Source organism: Myotis brandtii, unplaced genomic scaffold (assembly GCF_000412655.1).
Source record: "Myotis brandtii unplaced genomic scaffold, ASM41265v1 scaffold326, whole genome shotgun sequence".
In the NCBI taxonomy this organism is placed as follows: domain Eukaryota; kingdom Metazoa; phylum Chordata; class Mammalia; order Chiroptera; family Vespertilionidae; genus Myotis; species Myotis brandtii.
This window is the reverse complement of record NW_005362534.1, coordinates 111,143-124,222: the sequence shown is the minus strand read 5'-3', so window position 1 is coordinate 124,222 and position 13,080 is coordinate 111,143. Positions and strand designations below refer to the sequence as shown.

The 13,080-nt window shown below is 36.2% G+C and overlaps 1 protein-coding gene across 6 annotated transcripts in view; it reads left to right on the top strand.

Moving 5' to 3' along the window:
* SCML2 (sex comb on midleg-like 2 (Drosophila)) overlaps nt 1-13,080 on the top strand; it is an 83,039-nt gene that overhangs the window by 14,154 nt on the left and 55,805 nt on the right. For all 6 annotated transcript variants that reach the window (XM_014543442.1, XM_014543441.1, XM_005870933.2 and 3 more), the window contains one exon: nt 7,043-7,286. In XM_014543442.1, coding sequence (XP_014398928.1) covers nt 7,043-7,286 — 244 coding nt within the window. The remainder of the gene's footprint in view (nt 1-7,042; nt 7,287-13,080) is intronic.

The following is a 13,080-nucleotide window of genomic DNA, read 5'->3' as shown; positions in this document are numbered from 1 at the left end:
TTAAGAATTATAAAAGTAGTTCATGTTTGTGTGGGGGCAAAAAATCAAACTATACATTTAGCTAGAGTGAAAAATGAGTATTTATCCTGTCCATTCCTCTATTCCACTCTTCTCTCTATATTGAAGTTTTATTTGTGTTCTTCCAGACCTTTTTCTGTGCATTCACAAACATATATGTGCTCTTATTTTTTTTAACAAATTGGAATATATTGTATATATTGTTCTGTGATTTAGTTTTCCCCCTAAATTATGTATAGTTTGAAATTCTTTCCATTTCATTTCATATATACTTCAGGTAATCTTCTGTGGTATGGATTACCATAATTGATTTAACCTCTGCCTAAGGATGGATATTTAGGTTCTCTCCATATTCTTGTTTAAATCATCTGTAGTGAACATTCTTGCTATGTTCTTAGAAGTAGAATTGCTGGTTCAAGGGGAATGTATGCTTTAAGTGTTGATATATACTATTAAATTGCATTCCAAAATGGTGTTCCAAGCTATGCTTCACTACTAGTGTGTAGGTCTGTTTGTATTTCCACACATTCACTAACATTGAATATTATCAATCTTTTAAAATTTTGTGAATCTTTTTTTGGGAGTTGGGGATAAGGATGGTATCCCTTTGTTATAATTTTCATTGAGCTTTTAAAATGTGTTTAATGGCCTTTTATTATTCTGTAGTAACGTGCCTGATTATTGCCTTTTCCTGTTTTTCTATTGGATTTATTTTTTTACTCGTACTGATTTGTGGGTACTCCGCCTTCTTGATGGCCTCTGGATAGCCAATGAATTATAAAGGCCCATCAACTTAGCTTCCTAATTATTTCTTTGTTGTGTGTCTTTACCACCATTGCCTCTTGCACAAGCTTTCCTCTTGCCTGGACTGTTCAGTCATATGACTGCCTCTGTTCTTCACCTTTCCGCACAACTGCTAGAAATACCTGACACAGAAGCCTTACCACATCATTCCCCTGCTTGAAACTCTTTTGAAGTTACCAGTTGTACTCAGGATGAAGTATAAATTTGTCAGTATGGCCTTTAAGGTACCTATGATCTGGTTTATGGCTGCCAAAGCTTTCTTTGGATTTTACGTTCTAAATTGCTTGTATTAGCCTATTGATGCCATGTTTCTTTTCAGAGCTGGTTATCTCTGATTAACTCCTATTTTTCTTTTAAGATTTATGTCAGGTATTAAATCCTTCAGGATACCTTTCCTAATTCCTCCTCTCCATTTTTATTCTGTAGCACTTTGTGCATATCTCAATCTTTGTAGGGATCTATATATGTAAAAGCCTAAGCGACCATTACGACCGGTTGACTGACTGACCAGTCGACTGGTCGTTATGACACGCACTGACCACCAGGGGGCAGACGCTCAACACAGGAGCTGCTCCCTGGTGGTCAGTGTGCTCCCACAGCCAACCTCTCACGGCTGGCCAACCTCCTGCAGTCCCTCCCCCAGGAACCCCACCCATGCACAAATTTGTGCACTGGGGCTCTAGTTGTGCTTTTTCATTATTTTCACTGTCCCTTGTTTCCTAGACTGAGTTCCTTTTGAACAGTTAACATGTCTTTGTATTATCAGTGCCTCTCATTGGTCCTAGTACATATTATTTGTTAAATGAATGAAGAAAGGTTGGGAAGTACAGAAAGATGAGTAAATATAGAGGGAAAGATGAGGTTTTTGTTTTAGATATTTTGCGATGCCTCTGGGAAATTTGAGGAAGGATGGTTGCCACCAGACTGTTAGAATTAAAGTGTTTAGAACTTAGAAACAAGGTTTTACTTGGGTACGTGGATTTGAGAGTTTTTAGTTTAAATGGTAGTGATGGAAGCCACGAGCATGAATGAGCTAGTTCAGAATTTATAGGAGAAGAAAGGAGCGTCAATGTTAGAACCTTGAGAAATGCCCACTCACCTTTATAATGTATAAGCACTCATATTAGGTACTTAATAGAGGTCATTTAAGGGGAAAGCTGATTCCTTACTATTTGGTGCATAGGAAGTTCATCAGTTACATTAGTAAGAACTAAAGACTAGGTGAACAGTACCCTTAGATATAGTTAAATTTGTAATTGTGGGGGCAGAATATTGATAGAGTTCATTGCTGATGGCATCAGTTTCTTACTCTGTGAAATAGGAAACTGACAAAGGTTGGAGGAGAGGATTCATACATAGACTGAATGTCTGTTGTGTTTTAACATTGAGGTGGAGAGCTTATTCTCTGGTTGGGGAGAATGTCAGTTAAATAAAATAATAAGCATATAATGAGGATGCATTATTAGTCTTTTGTATGGGATTGGAGAGGTAACAGCCTAGGGATACATGGCTATTTTGAAGGGTTCAGCTAAAGATGAAGACTAAATATGTGTGGCACTACATGTAATAAGCATGTGGGACTTTTCTTCATCAGTGCTCAGCAACTAAGTATATATAGGTAAAGTGGATATGATATTGAACTAAGATTTGGAGTTAACAGAACAAGCACAAGGCAATAAGTTGGTTTTGGGTGCTGAGGAGAAAGTGGTGACAGGATGCTCTGTAACCTGGAATTGAAAAGGTGTGATAGAATGTTAGAGTGTTTGGTTCTCTCTCTCTCTCTCTTTTTAATCTATATCAGTGGCTCTCAGCTGGGAAGGGGAGCGATTTGCCCTCAAGGAACATTGGCAATATCTGGGGACAATTTTGGTTATTATAACTTTGTGTAGGAGTACTACCTGTATCTAGTGGGTATAGACCAGGGATGTTGCTAAACATCTTACAGTGCACAGGACAGCCCCCACAACAGAATGTTCTGGCCTCAGATGGCCAAAGGTTGAGAAACTCTGATCTTTATTAATTTCTTGGTGACCTCATCTAATTCCTGTCTTTACATACACTTTATATGCAGATGACTTTCAAATTTGTGTTTCCAATGTAGACCTTTTGCTCCCAACTCAGATTTGTATATCCAGCCTACCTACTCTACATTTCTACTCGAATATCTAATATATATCTCAAACTGCTCCTCTTGCAGCCTTTCCCATCTCAGGGAGTAGCAACGATCTTTCTAGTTCCTCGGGCCAGAAACCTTGGTGATTATTTCTTTCACACACCGTATCCAGTTCATAAGGAAATCCTAATGGCTCTACCTTCAAAATACAACCACTTCTTGACATCTCCATTGTTATCAGACTGGTACAAACTACTTTTATATCTTACCTGGATTACTGCAGTAGCCTCCTCAGTGGTCTCTTTATTTATAACCTTAGAGTTGGTAGTCAACACAGCAACCAGAATATTCCTTTGAAAAAAAAAGGTGAGATTATATCAGTCCTTTGCTCAAAACCATCCAGGAGCTCTCCATTTTACTCCAAATAAAATCCAGAGTTCTCATATTGCCTCCACCACTGTACATAATATGACCCTTTATTCTCTCTCTGACCTCGTTTCCTTCTGCTCTCATACTTGCAGACTACATTTTAGCCATACTTGCTTCTTTGTTGTTTTCAAACATTTCAGACACATCTCCTGCTTTAGGCCCTGGCTGTTCTCTGTGCCTGGGACACTTTTCCTCTACATAGCTGCATGGTTAATAATCACCTCTTTTCAGGTTTCTGCTCACTATCACCTTCTGTATGAGGGTTGTCCTGATCACCCTATTTGAAATCGCACAATCTTTCCTATACAATGTTCTTTGGCCCTTATTCTTCTCTGTTCTCTTTTTTTGCATAGCAGTTATTTCTAACATAGAATATATTTTACTTATTTTATCATGGTATCTTATCGTTCTCTTTACTAGCACCACAAGGGTGTTTTTTTTAAAATTTGTTTTGCTAGTTAATATATATCAAGAACCTTCAGTAATGTCTGGCATGTAGTAGTCACTCAGTAAATATTTGTAAATGAATAAATGAAGGTTAAAGGACTAGACTTCTTGATGAGGTCAAATAAATAGTTGATTAAAAGTAAGAAGTAGAAGTTAAGGATAGGAGTTTGTGGTCAGAGGTAGACTCTGGGAATACAGCTTTATACAAAAGAGTAAAAAACACCTTTCCTGCCTTTATGAAGCTTATCTTCTAGCTGGGGAAATGTATAACAAACCATGCTAAATAAAGTATGAATGTATTATGTTTCATAGTTATATATACACTAAGGATAAGGGAGGGTGACATTTTAGATAGATTAGTCAGGAAGGTGTTGCTGAGAAGGTGCCATTTGAGTAAATATCTGAAGAAAGGGAGAGAATGAACCATGAGGTTATAAGGGTAAGAATATTTCAGGCAGAGGATTAATGCAGGTAATACTGAGATTGGCTTCAGAGTTGGTGGGGTTTGGGAAGAAATATCCTTTAAGTAGAACCATATTGTAGGTAAGTGAGGAAGGAGGTTAAAAAAGCATTCTTTACTGCCACCTTCTTGAACAGAATCACTTTTCTCACAGTAAAAGACAATGACCCCTTGTCTATTTTACTATTGCTTCTGCAAATTAAATGTTTATGTTAGGAAGTCATTCAAGAACTAATGTTGACAAAGCATATTCTTTAAAATCATTTAAAAGCATTATCATTACCTTTCATGGGCAGCAGAGGGAACCATTTTGCTAATTATCTAAATCTGGAGGTACCTTATTTTGAGATAAAGCCCTTTCATTTACTATGTTATACAAAAAGAGCAGTTTCCTTTTTCAAAAATAAAGATTTGTGTCCTGGTTAGTGTGGCTCAGTTTGTTGGGCATTGCCCTGTGTACCAAAAGATTGTTGGTTCGATTCCTGGTCAGGGCACATGCCTGAGTTGCGGGCTTGATCTCTGGTGGGGCGGGGGGTGGGGGGGTGCATGCAGGAAGCAGTCGATCACTGTTTGCTCTCACATCGATGTTTTTCTCTCTTTCCCTCTCCCTTCCTCTGCCTCTAAAAATCAATTAAAAAAATCTAAAAGAAAGATTTGTTTTCTTTCAGAGTCTGTTAATATTTGTTTGTATGGGTATGCTGATGTAAGTAAAATAGATAAGTAAGTTTATAAAATTTAGAAGAATTAATAAATAGTATGAAAATCTTTAGAGAATAAATAGCAGAAAAGTGTGTACTGCCATTTGAACTTAATTTGCTTTGCTACAGACAGTTTTTCCTTTTATTCTGTCATATGACATTTTAAGGTCCTGGGAACCTTATGTGTGCCTTGAATGTTTCCTGCATTCTGTGAATGTCCAGCATAAATTTATCAACTACCAAGTTATCTTTTGTTAAATATGCCCCCCTGTACCCCATATAAGGTAACAGATAATTGGTCTTTAGTGGCAATATGTAAATCTTGTTTCTTACCAGTTGTTTAGTTATTAAGTATTTTGATATTTGCTCAAGCTAATTTTTGTTCTGCTGACTTTCAGGGTGGTTTTAAAGAATCAAATTAAAAATATGTAATTAAAAAGGACATTGAGGGCTAATAATTAAGGAGTTTTCAAATTGCAAGGGTATAAAGGATAACAGTGGAAAAATATGGATAATGAGATGGGTTTAAAGAGACTTTTTATAAAGGGACCAACCTACCAGATATGTTTCTTAAATTATATCTTGGTGAAATAATTAGTTGGGAGCTTGTTTACTGTTCTTCAGGTGACTCCTTGGTTCATTCATTTTTTTAACTGCTTGCTGTTGGGTCCTGTGCTGGAAATAACCTGAATAAGATGTAGTACCTGTTTTGAGAATCCATTCATCTCATAGAGGAGTGAACACATTCCAACAGTAGTTTCACAATTGAAGGCAAGAGTGCCTCTGAGGTGGGCCTAGGAGTGGGCAGGAGTTGGTCATGGAAGCCTTAAGAGACCAAGAGAACTGTGATTTGGAAGTGGATGAGTTGGAGTTAGTTGGCTAGGCAGATGATGGGGTAGGGTGTTGCAAGGAGTTAGTTGCCTAGGTTTAAAATCTAGCTCTGATATTATGTATTATGTTGTATTCTTAGGCAGTTGTGCATAAGTTTTATCACCTGTAAAATGAGGATAATAATTTCACTGACTTCATAGAGTATTGGGAGAATTAAATTAACATATAGAAAACAGTGTCTTGGCATATACTAACTAATTGAAGGTTAGCTTTTAATGTTAGTTTTGTAGAGCTCTAGAGGGTAGAATTGGCAGGTTGTGGTCTTTGAATGTGAGTTTTAATGGGAAAGGATGTCTTCAGGGCAGTGGTTCTCAGCCTTGAATGGACATTAGAATCACCTGGGAAATTAAAAGGTGCTGATGCCTGGGCCCCACCCAAGACCAGTTTAATACTTTCTCTTGTGGTGTGGCCATCAGGTGAGTCTAATGTTCAGTTGGACTGAGAACCACTGGTCTAGAATTATTTCCAGGCTTCTGGCTTGGATGATTAGGGAGCTGATGGTGCCATTTACTAGGATAAAATTCAAATTGAAAGAAAAGATGTTGCTTTCAACAGAGCACTTGGGCTTTCTAAGAATCCTGTTAGCATTTGCATGCTTTAACTTTTGAAACTAAGGCATACTTTTTAAAGTATTCTGGATTGGATATCATATATATCCAATATATTATGAATATATGATATATATGACTTTCATGTTGTTGTGTCTGCCTTCTCTATAGATTTACCACCTATAATTTTTATTTATTTGTTTGACTCCCTCTTTTAAACTTTCTTATTGATTGCTTCTCCCTTTTGCCCCCATTCAGCCCCTAACCCTATTACTACCACCACTAGAATTTAAGCTCTATCAGAGCAGGTATCTTTGATATTTTTGTTTACCAATAAATCCTGAATTCTTGGTACATAGTATACAATATATATATTTCTTGAATGAATGAGTAAATGAATGTCTAAATTTCTGTCACGCTGGTTTTGTTTCCTTCCAGGTTCTTGGCTCTGCTTCAGAGTAAGTGCGATGTTGTAGAACAGGGCTGCAGAGTGATTTCTAAGAACTGTTTTTTTCCTGTATTTTAGTTGATAAGCATAGAACTCAATTTTTGGTTGCTACAGGTTTTAAGAATCAATTGAGCAAATGCTTCTTAATATATCTAAACAATGAAAACTTTTTAAATGTTTTGATAGGAACCACCAAAGCCACCTCTAAATAACTTTAAAGTGGGGATGAAACTAGAAGCTGTAGACAAAAAGAATCCGGATATGATATGTCCTGCAACTATTGGAGGTGTTAGAGGAGACGAAGTTCATATCACATTTGATGGCTGGAGTGGAGCTTTTGATTACTGGTGCAAATACTATTGCCGAGATATTTTCCCAGTTGGGTGGTGTCGTCTGGCAGGAGATGTATTGCAACCACCAGGAGCCAATGGTAAGATAAGTAACTACATCTTCTTTTATTTTATTAAAAATATATATAACTGCTATTGGCATTGAGGTTAGCATTTCATACCCACTGGAGCCACAGGCAGAACAATGAGGGCACTGTCCAGGCTAGAGAACTGGAGATAAAAGAAGACTGTGATTAGAATTATTGAGGGCCAACCCAGTATCATAGTCTGAATTGACAGTCTACACTGGAGATATGGGCAAAGCTGGAACTATTCTTGGACCATTGAAGCCTCGCTGCTATAAGCACTTCGGGGTACTTAGTTTCCTTTATAGTTGATATTAAACTTAAAATTACACATGGTATTCCATTGTTTATATCTAGAAGATAGAATTTAAAAGGTTGGGCATAACAATTATTACATACATGTTTTACATGATTTTGGTCATGTTACAATTAAATTGATACTTTGATAGTCTTAAGTAAAATCTACACATCAGTGAACATTTTGACCCTATGGAAGCCATCATAGATTAGTATGTTATTTTAGTCATGGGTTTATCAGTTGTGATGTTGTGTTTCATAAGTTGAATACTATGATTTTCTGGATATTTTCTTTCAGAGAAAAGTCATCAAAACATTGGACTTTTTTGGTGACTCTTCCAAGGGCGTAGACATGCCTAACCTGGTTTTCTGAGAATGGAATAGCTGCTGAGATTTAAGATGGGTCCATGCACATAACCCATTCATTGGCCTAAGTTAAATACAAACTTATTAGTGGAATCAAATGTAAACATATTTAACATTTACCTCACTAAATTTATTTATACTAGAAAAAGAGAAAAATGGATGTAGAAAATTAGTAGGTAAGCTGTGTGGAGGAAGGGAGTAGAGGTAAGCACATGTAGCCGTATTACATTAGTCCTTTCTTACCTGTAGGGAATATGTTCCAAAACTCCCAGTGGGTATCTAAAACCTTGGATACTGCCCAACTCTATATATTCTATGTTTTTTCCTATACATACATATACTTTCTGGCTTCTCTTTGGCACATCTGAATTTCTAGCATCACTACTCTTGCATTTTGGGGCTATTATTAAGTAGAATAAAGGTAACTTGAACACAAGTACTGTGATACCATGGCAGTGGATCTGATAACTGAGATGGCTACTAAGTGACTAATGGTGGGTAGCGTATATAGCATGGAGATGCTGGACAAGGGGATGATTCATGTCCTGGTTGTGTAGGAGTAGGATGAAGTGAGATTTTATCATGCTACTTAGAATGGCACACGATTTAAAGCATATGAATTGTTTATTTTGGAATTTTCTATTTAATATTTTTGGGCTGGAGTTGACCATGTGTAATTGAAGCCATGGAAAGCAAACCACAGATAAGGGAGGAATTTTTTGTAATTTGTGTCTTTAACACAATACTACATACCATGATGTTCTTTTTATTAGACAACTCTTAACAGTTTCTTACTGCCATAATTGTATGAAGCAGACATTAGTGATTGATTTTTGTAAAATTTAGTATGATACAGATCTATATGCATGTGATACTAAGATAAATGAGGCATAGTCTCTGTCCTCAAGAAGTTTGCTTTCTATTGGGAGAGGGATGATGGAGGGATAGATTTAAAAATATGATATAGAATTAAAAATGTAAAAATAGAGATGTATGCTAGATATGAAGTTGGTTCAAAGACATCCAGTCTGTTTAGGCTGGAGGTAAAAGTGGTTGGTTAAAGAAAAGCTTCACAAAAAGACACATGATAAGACTATCGAGAGGAGAAAGAGTGTAAGGGGAATAGAGATAAAGGTAGAGTAGACACATCACAAAGGTTAAAATTACACAGTTTATCTTGAAAACTGATGAGTTCAGTTTGTGACACAGTGACTTTGGAATGTGTGGCTACAAATGCTATTGTCCTCCAGTATCTGGTCTCCCTTTTTTTCTTAGTAATACAAGTTGGCTGCCTAACATAAAGACTACAGTTACAGCCACTCGAGCAATTACATGTGATCATTAGGTTAAGTCCTGGTCAATGGAATAAAAGTACAGGTAGTGTGTTCTACTTCCAGGAGGTGTATTACAGAGAGATGAATGTACCCATCTTTCTTTCTTCCTCCTGCTCTATCCTGCTGCTAGAGATGTGGTTGTTTTGGGTGAAGCTCTGTCTCGGACCATGAAATGGGGACCATATTGTAGGCATAGTGGAGTGGAAAGTAGAAAGGAGTCAGAGTCTCTGTGAACTTTGTGGAGCAACATTTTCATATTGGCCTGTTCCAGACTATTACCTGAGAGAACTAAACTTCTATGTTATATAAACCTCAATTCTTTTAGGTTTTTCTGTTATTGTTAGGTGAACTGAATCCTAACTGATTCAGTGTAGCTTTAGGACATCCAGGTGGACATGTCCATTGGAGAGCTTCATATGCAGGTATGGAGCCTAAAAAGGATAGATCTTGCTTGACAAAGCAGGTTGGAGAGTCTTCGTGTTCATCAAACAAATGTTCTTTGCGTCAGGTGCAATTATAGGTGCTGACAGGGGGAAGTGGCAGCTTATACATCCTATCGATAGCAGTAAGTAGTGGAAATTTGGGATGTAATTTTAATTGTGCATGTGTAACAGGTGGAGGTAGAAGAGGACCAATGAAAGGATTTCCTGGGTCAACATTTATTTTTTAAAATATATTTTTTTATTGATTTCAGAGAGGAAGGGAGAGGGAGAGAGAATCACTGATCATCTGCCTCCTGCACATCCCAAACTGGGGATCCAGCCTGCAGCTCAGGCATGTGCCCCCACCGGGAATTGAACTGCAACCTCCTGGTTCATAGGTCTACACTCAACCACCGAGCCACGCAGGCCAGGGCCTTGCTCAACATTTTAAACAGTAATTCTCACACTTGAATCACCTGGGGGAGCTTGTTACAAGGCAGATGTCTTGGAACTTATATCCATGGGTTCTGAACCAGTAGGTCCGGAGTGAAGCTCAGGTGTTTCCACTGCACATGGTTAGAGGCCCAAACTTTTGAGAAATACAAAAATGAGGGATGAGTATAAGATAGAAGCTAATTTAGGACACTGAGAAAAAGTATACATAAATGTAGGAGAGTAAATAGATTGGTTCCCCCAAAAACAAGAGAGGAAAGACTTTAAGGAGTAAATATACAATACTATCAAATGCAGCATAAAAGTCAAGAGAGCTCATTAGTGGTCTTAAGTAAAAGTGTGATTAGTATACTTCTTTGAAAAACCAGATTTTAGAGAGTTGAGTAAATGAAAGACGCAGAGCGTTTTTTAAAATGTTGTTTCACCAGTATTTTCTGAGATCTACCTGCTCTGTTTTTTACCCCACTAGACATTTCACCAGTTAAAGTGAAATTTAGAAACCTTTAAATGGTCTTTAAAAACATACAGAAATATTAAATATATTTACTTGAATATTAAATAATTTAAGGGCCTTAGATAATTTAAAAAGCTATAAATAATAAATTAATTCAATTTCATAAATTAAAAATATTTATTGTTTTTGTTAATTTTGAATATTCTTAAACACACTAGAAATGCTTGTTTTTCAACCGTTATATAATTGCTTTTTCAACACTAGTTTTAGGATATATCACTTAAAACTTTTTCAAATAATAAATGACTAAAGACAATTAATTCACTTACATGATTTCTTAAAGAAATGTAGTGAGGCATCCATGAATGCCACTTGATTTGACTTTACATTAAAAACTACTTATTTAAGCTTTACTGGTTTTCTGTTTAAGAATAGTAATAAAATTTAATTTACTATAAAACTTTTTTTAAATAAAAATGTCCTCCCTGTGTTAACACTTCTATAATCAGAAACAGCCAAGTTCTATCAGGCTAATCATTGGTAGGAAAATCCACCAATGATTAACATGATCAATCCACCAATAAGAAGCATGCCTTGGATAGAAAATTCAGCAAGCTGTGTGGTTTTTTCTCCCTCTTGTTTATTTAGGTTTTCTTTTCTTGGTTCTTGTTATGACCTTACAATCTTTCAAGGCCCTTTGCTTCTGGTTGGTGCTGTCACAGCTCACCAGACTTACTCTGGAGACCAATACAGGGTGAGGAGGAGGAAAGATCTGTGCTGCTGTGTCCTTGGCAACTTAAAGAAGGCTGAGTCGAGCAAACTAAAACAAGTCCCATTGTAAATTTTCTTCATGAAGAATTTAGTTGATCTTGCTTTTTTGTTTCAACTTGTCCCCCCTTTGTATCTTATATCTTAGTTCTCTCTTAAAAATGATATTTAGGAATGCCCTGCAAGCCCTTCTTTTGTCTCCAGCATATACAATTAGAGGAATTACAGCCAGTCATCTCATTCAAGTCCAAATATTTATTAATACAGGAAGGAGAAAAACTTAGAATCTAGCAACTTAGATTCAGAACTGGGACTACCATAATTTTAAAGGCGATTTAAAAAAATCTTTTATTTTTTACTATTTTTATTTGGGGAAGTTTATAAACAAATAAGTTGCTATTATGTTTCTATAATTTTATTTATTGTTCTTTTTATTTATTTTTGTTTTAGTTTGTGTCATTAAACATTTTCTTTCTATAATTTTATTTATGAACACAGTAAATGTAGGTTTTTCATCATTTGAGAAATTGGAGAAATTCCGAAGCAGATAATTTTTTTTATTGTTGACTCTATTACAGATGTCCCTCAGTTCACCCCCTTTGCCTCTCCCACCCTGCCCCCGCTTCCCCTAGGTCTTCAGCACATTATTGTCTGTGTTCATGTGCTATGAGAAGCAGAGTATTTTTTAAAAAAACTGTCCCAGCATTATTTTTTTCTAATACTGTGGGATATTAACAATTTTAAGAAATAAATTACTACATTTTAAACCATTCTGCCTGGCTTTAAAGGTACTTAAATACTCTTAAAGTTAAGTATATAAGTTAAACTTCTGAACATAATAGTTTTATTTAACTTAGTTTCAGGTTTATGCATCATTGATTGTAAATAAATGACCCACACTGGTGTGAAGTGTCTGTCATCTTGTAGCTTAATTCTTCAAACAGTTATGACCATACAGACCAGGAAGGAGGGCAGCAAACTTCCAGATGCTTTGAGTATAAAGTTGCAGAATCCCAAGGGTATAGAGGAATTCTTCTGGTCCAAAGGGAACTGTGGAAGAGGGGAAAACCTACAATCAGGAAGGTGTAGCCAAGCATTCCTGAGTAGTGGCACCATAGGCCATCAGTGACCATCTTACTCTTCTTGATTAAATCCTTCATTTTATTGAGTCCCTCAATACTCCCCTCACCTCCCAGGGAAACAGCTTTAATTTACAAGTGGAACTCAATGGTAAACATGACATTTCTTTCACACTTTGTAAAACATTTCTGATAATGAATATTTGATAGAACTGTCATATTAGATTTATTTTGTTGCTAATTCAGACATAAGTTTTATGAATACGAACTTCAAAAAAATTTAAACAGATTTTAAATGTAGTTATCTTGGGCACTGTTTGCTTCTTTGAATGCTGTTTATTTTATTTTATGTATGCGTGCAAGTGTGTGTAGGATTCATTTTTTTAATTAAAATTTTATGGGAGTGGGCTTTAAAATCTAGACTTTTCATCTTTCTTAAAAGTTAACTAGTCAGTTTATATAGTATTCTTATTTTTCAAAGCCCTTCCTATGTAATATTTTTTGAACCGATTCAAAGTTAGTCTTTTGAGAAATATTTGAAAGCCTTCATTGAGCAAATAAGAAGTAGTTCTATTCCCCACCCCCACTTCATTCTTATTTAAAAAAACACACACAACTCCCCCCCCCCCCCAAAAT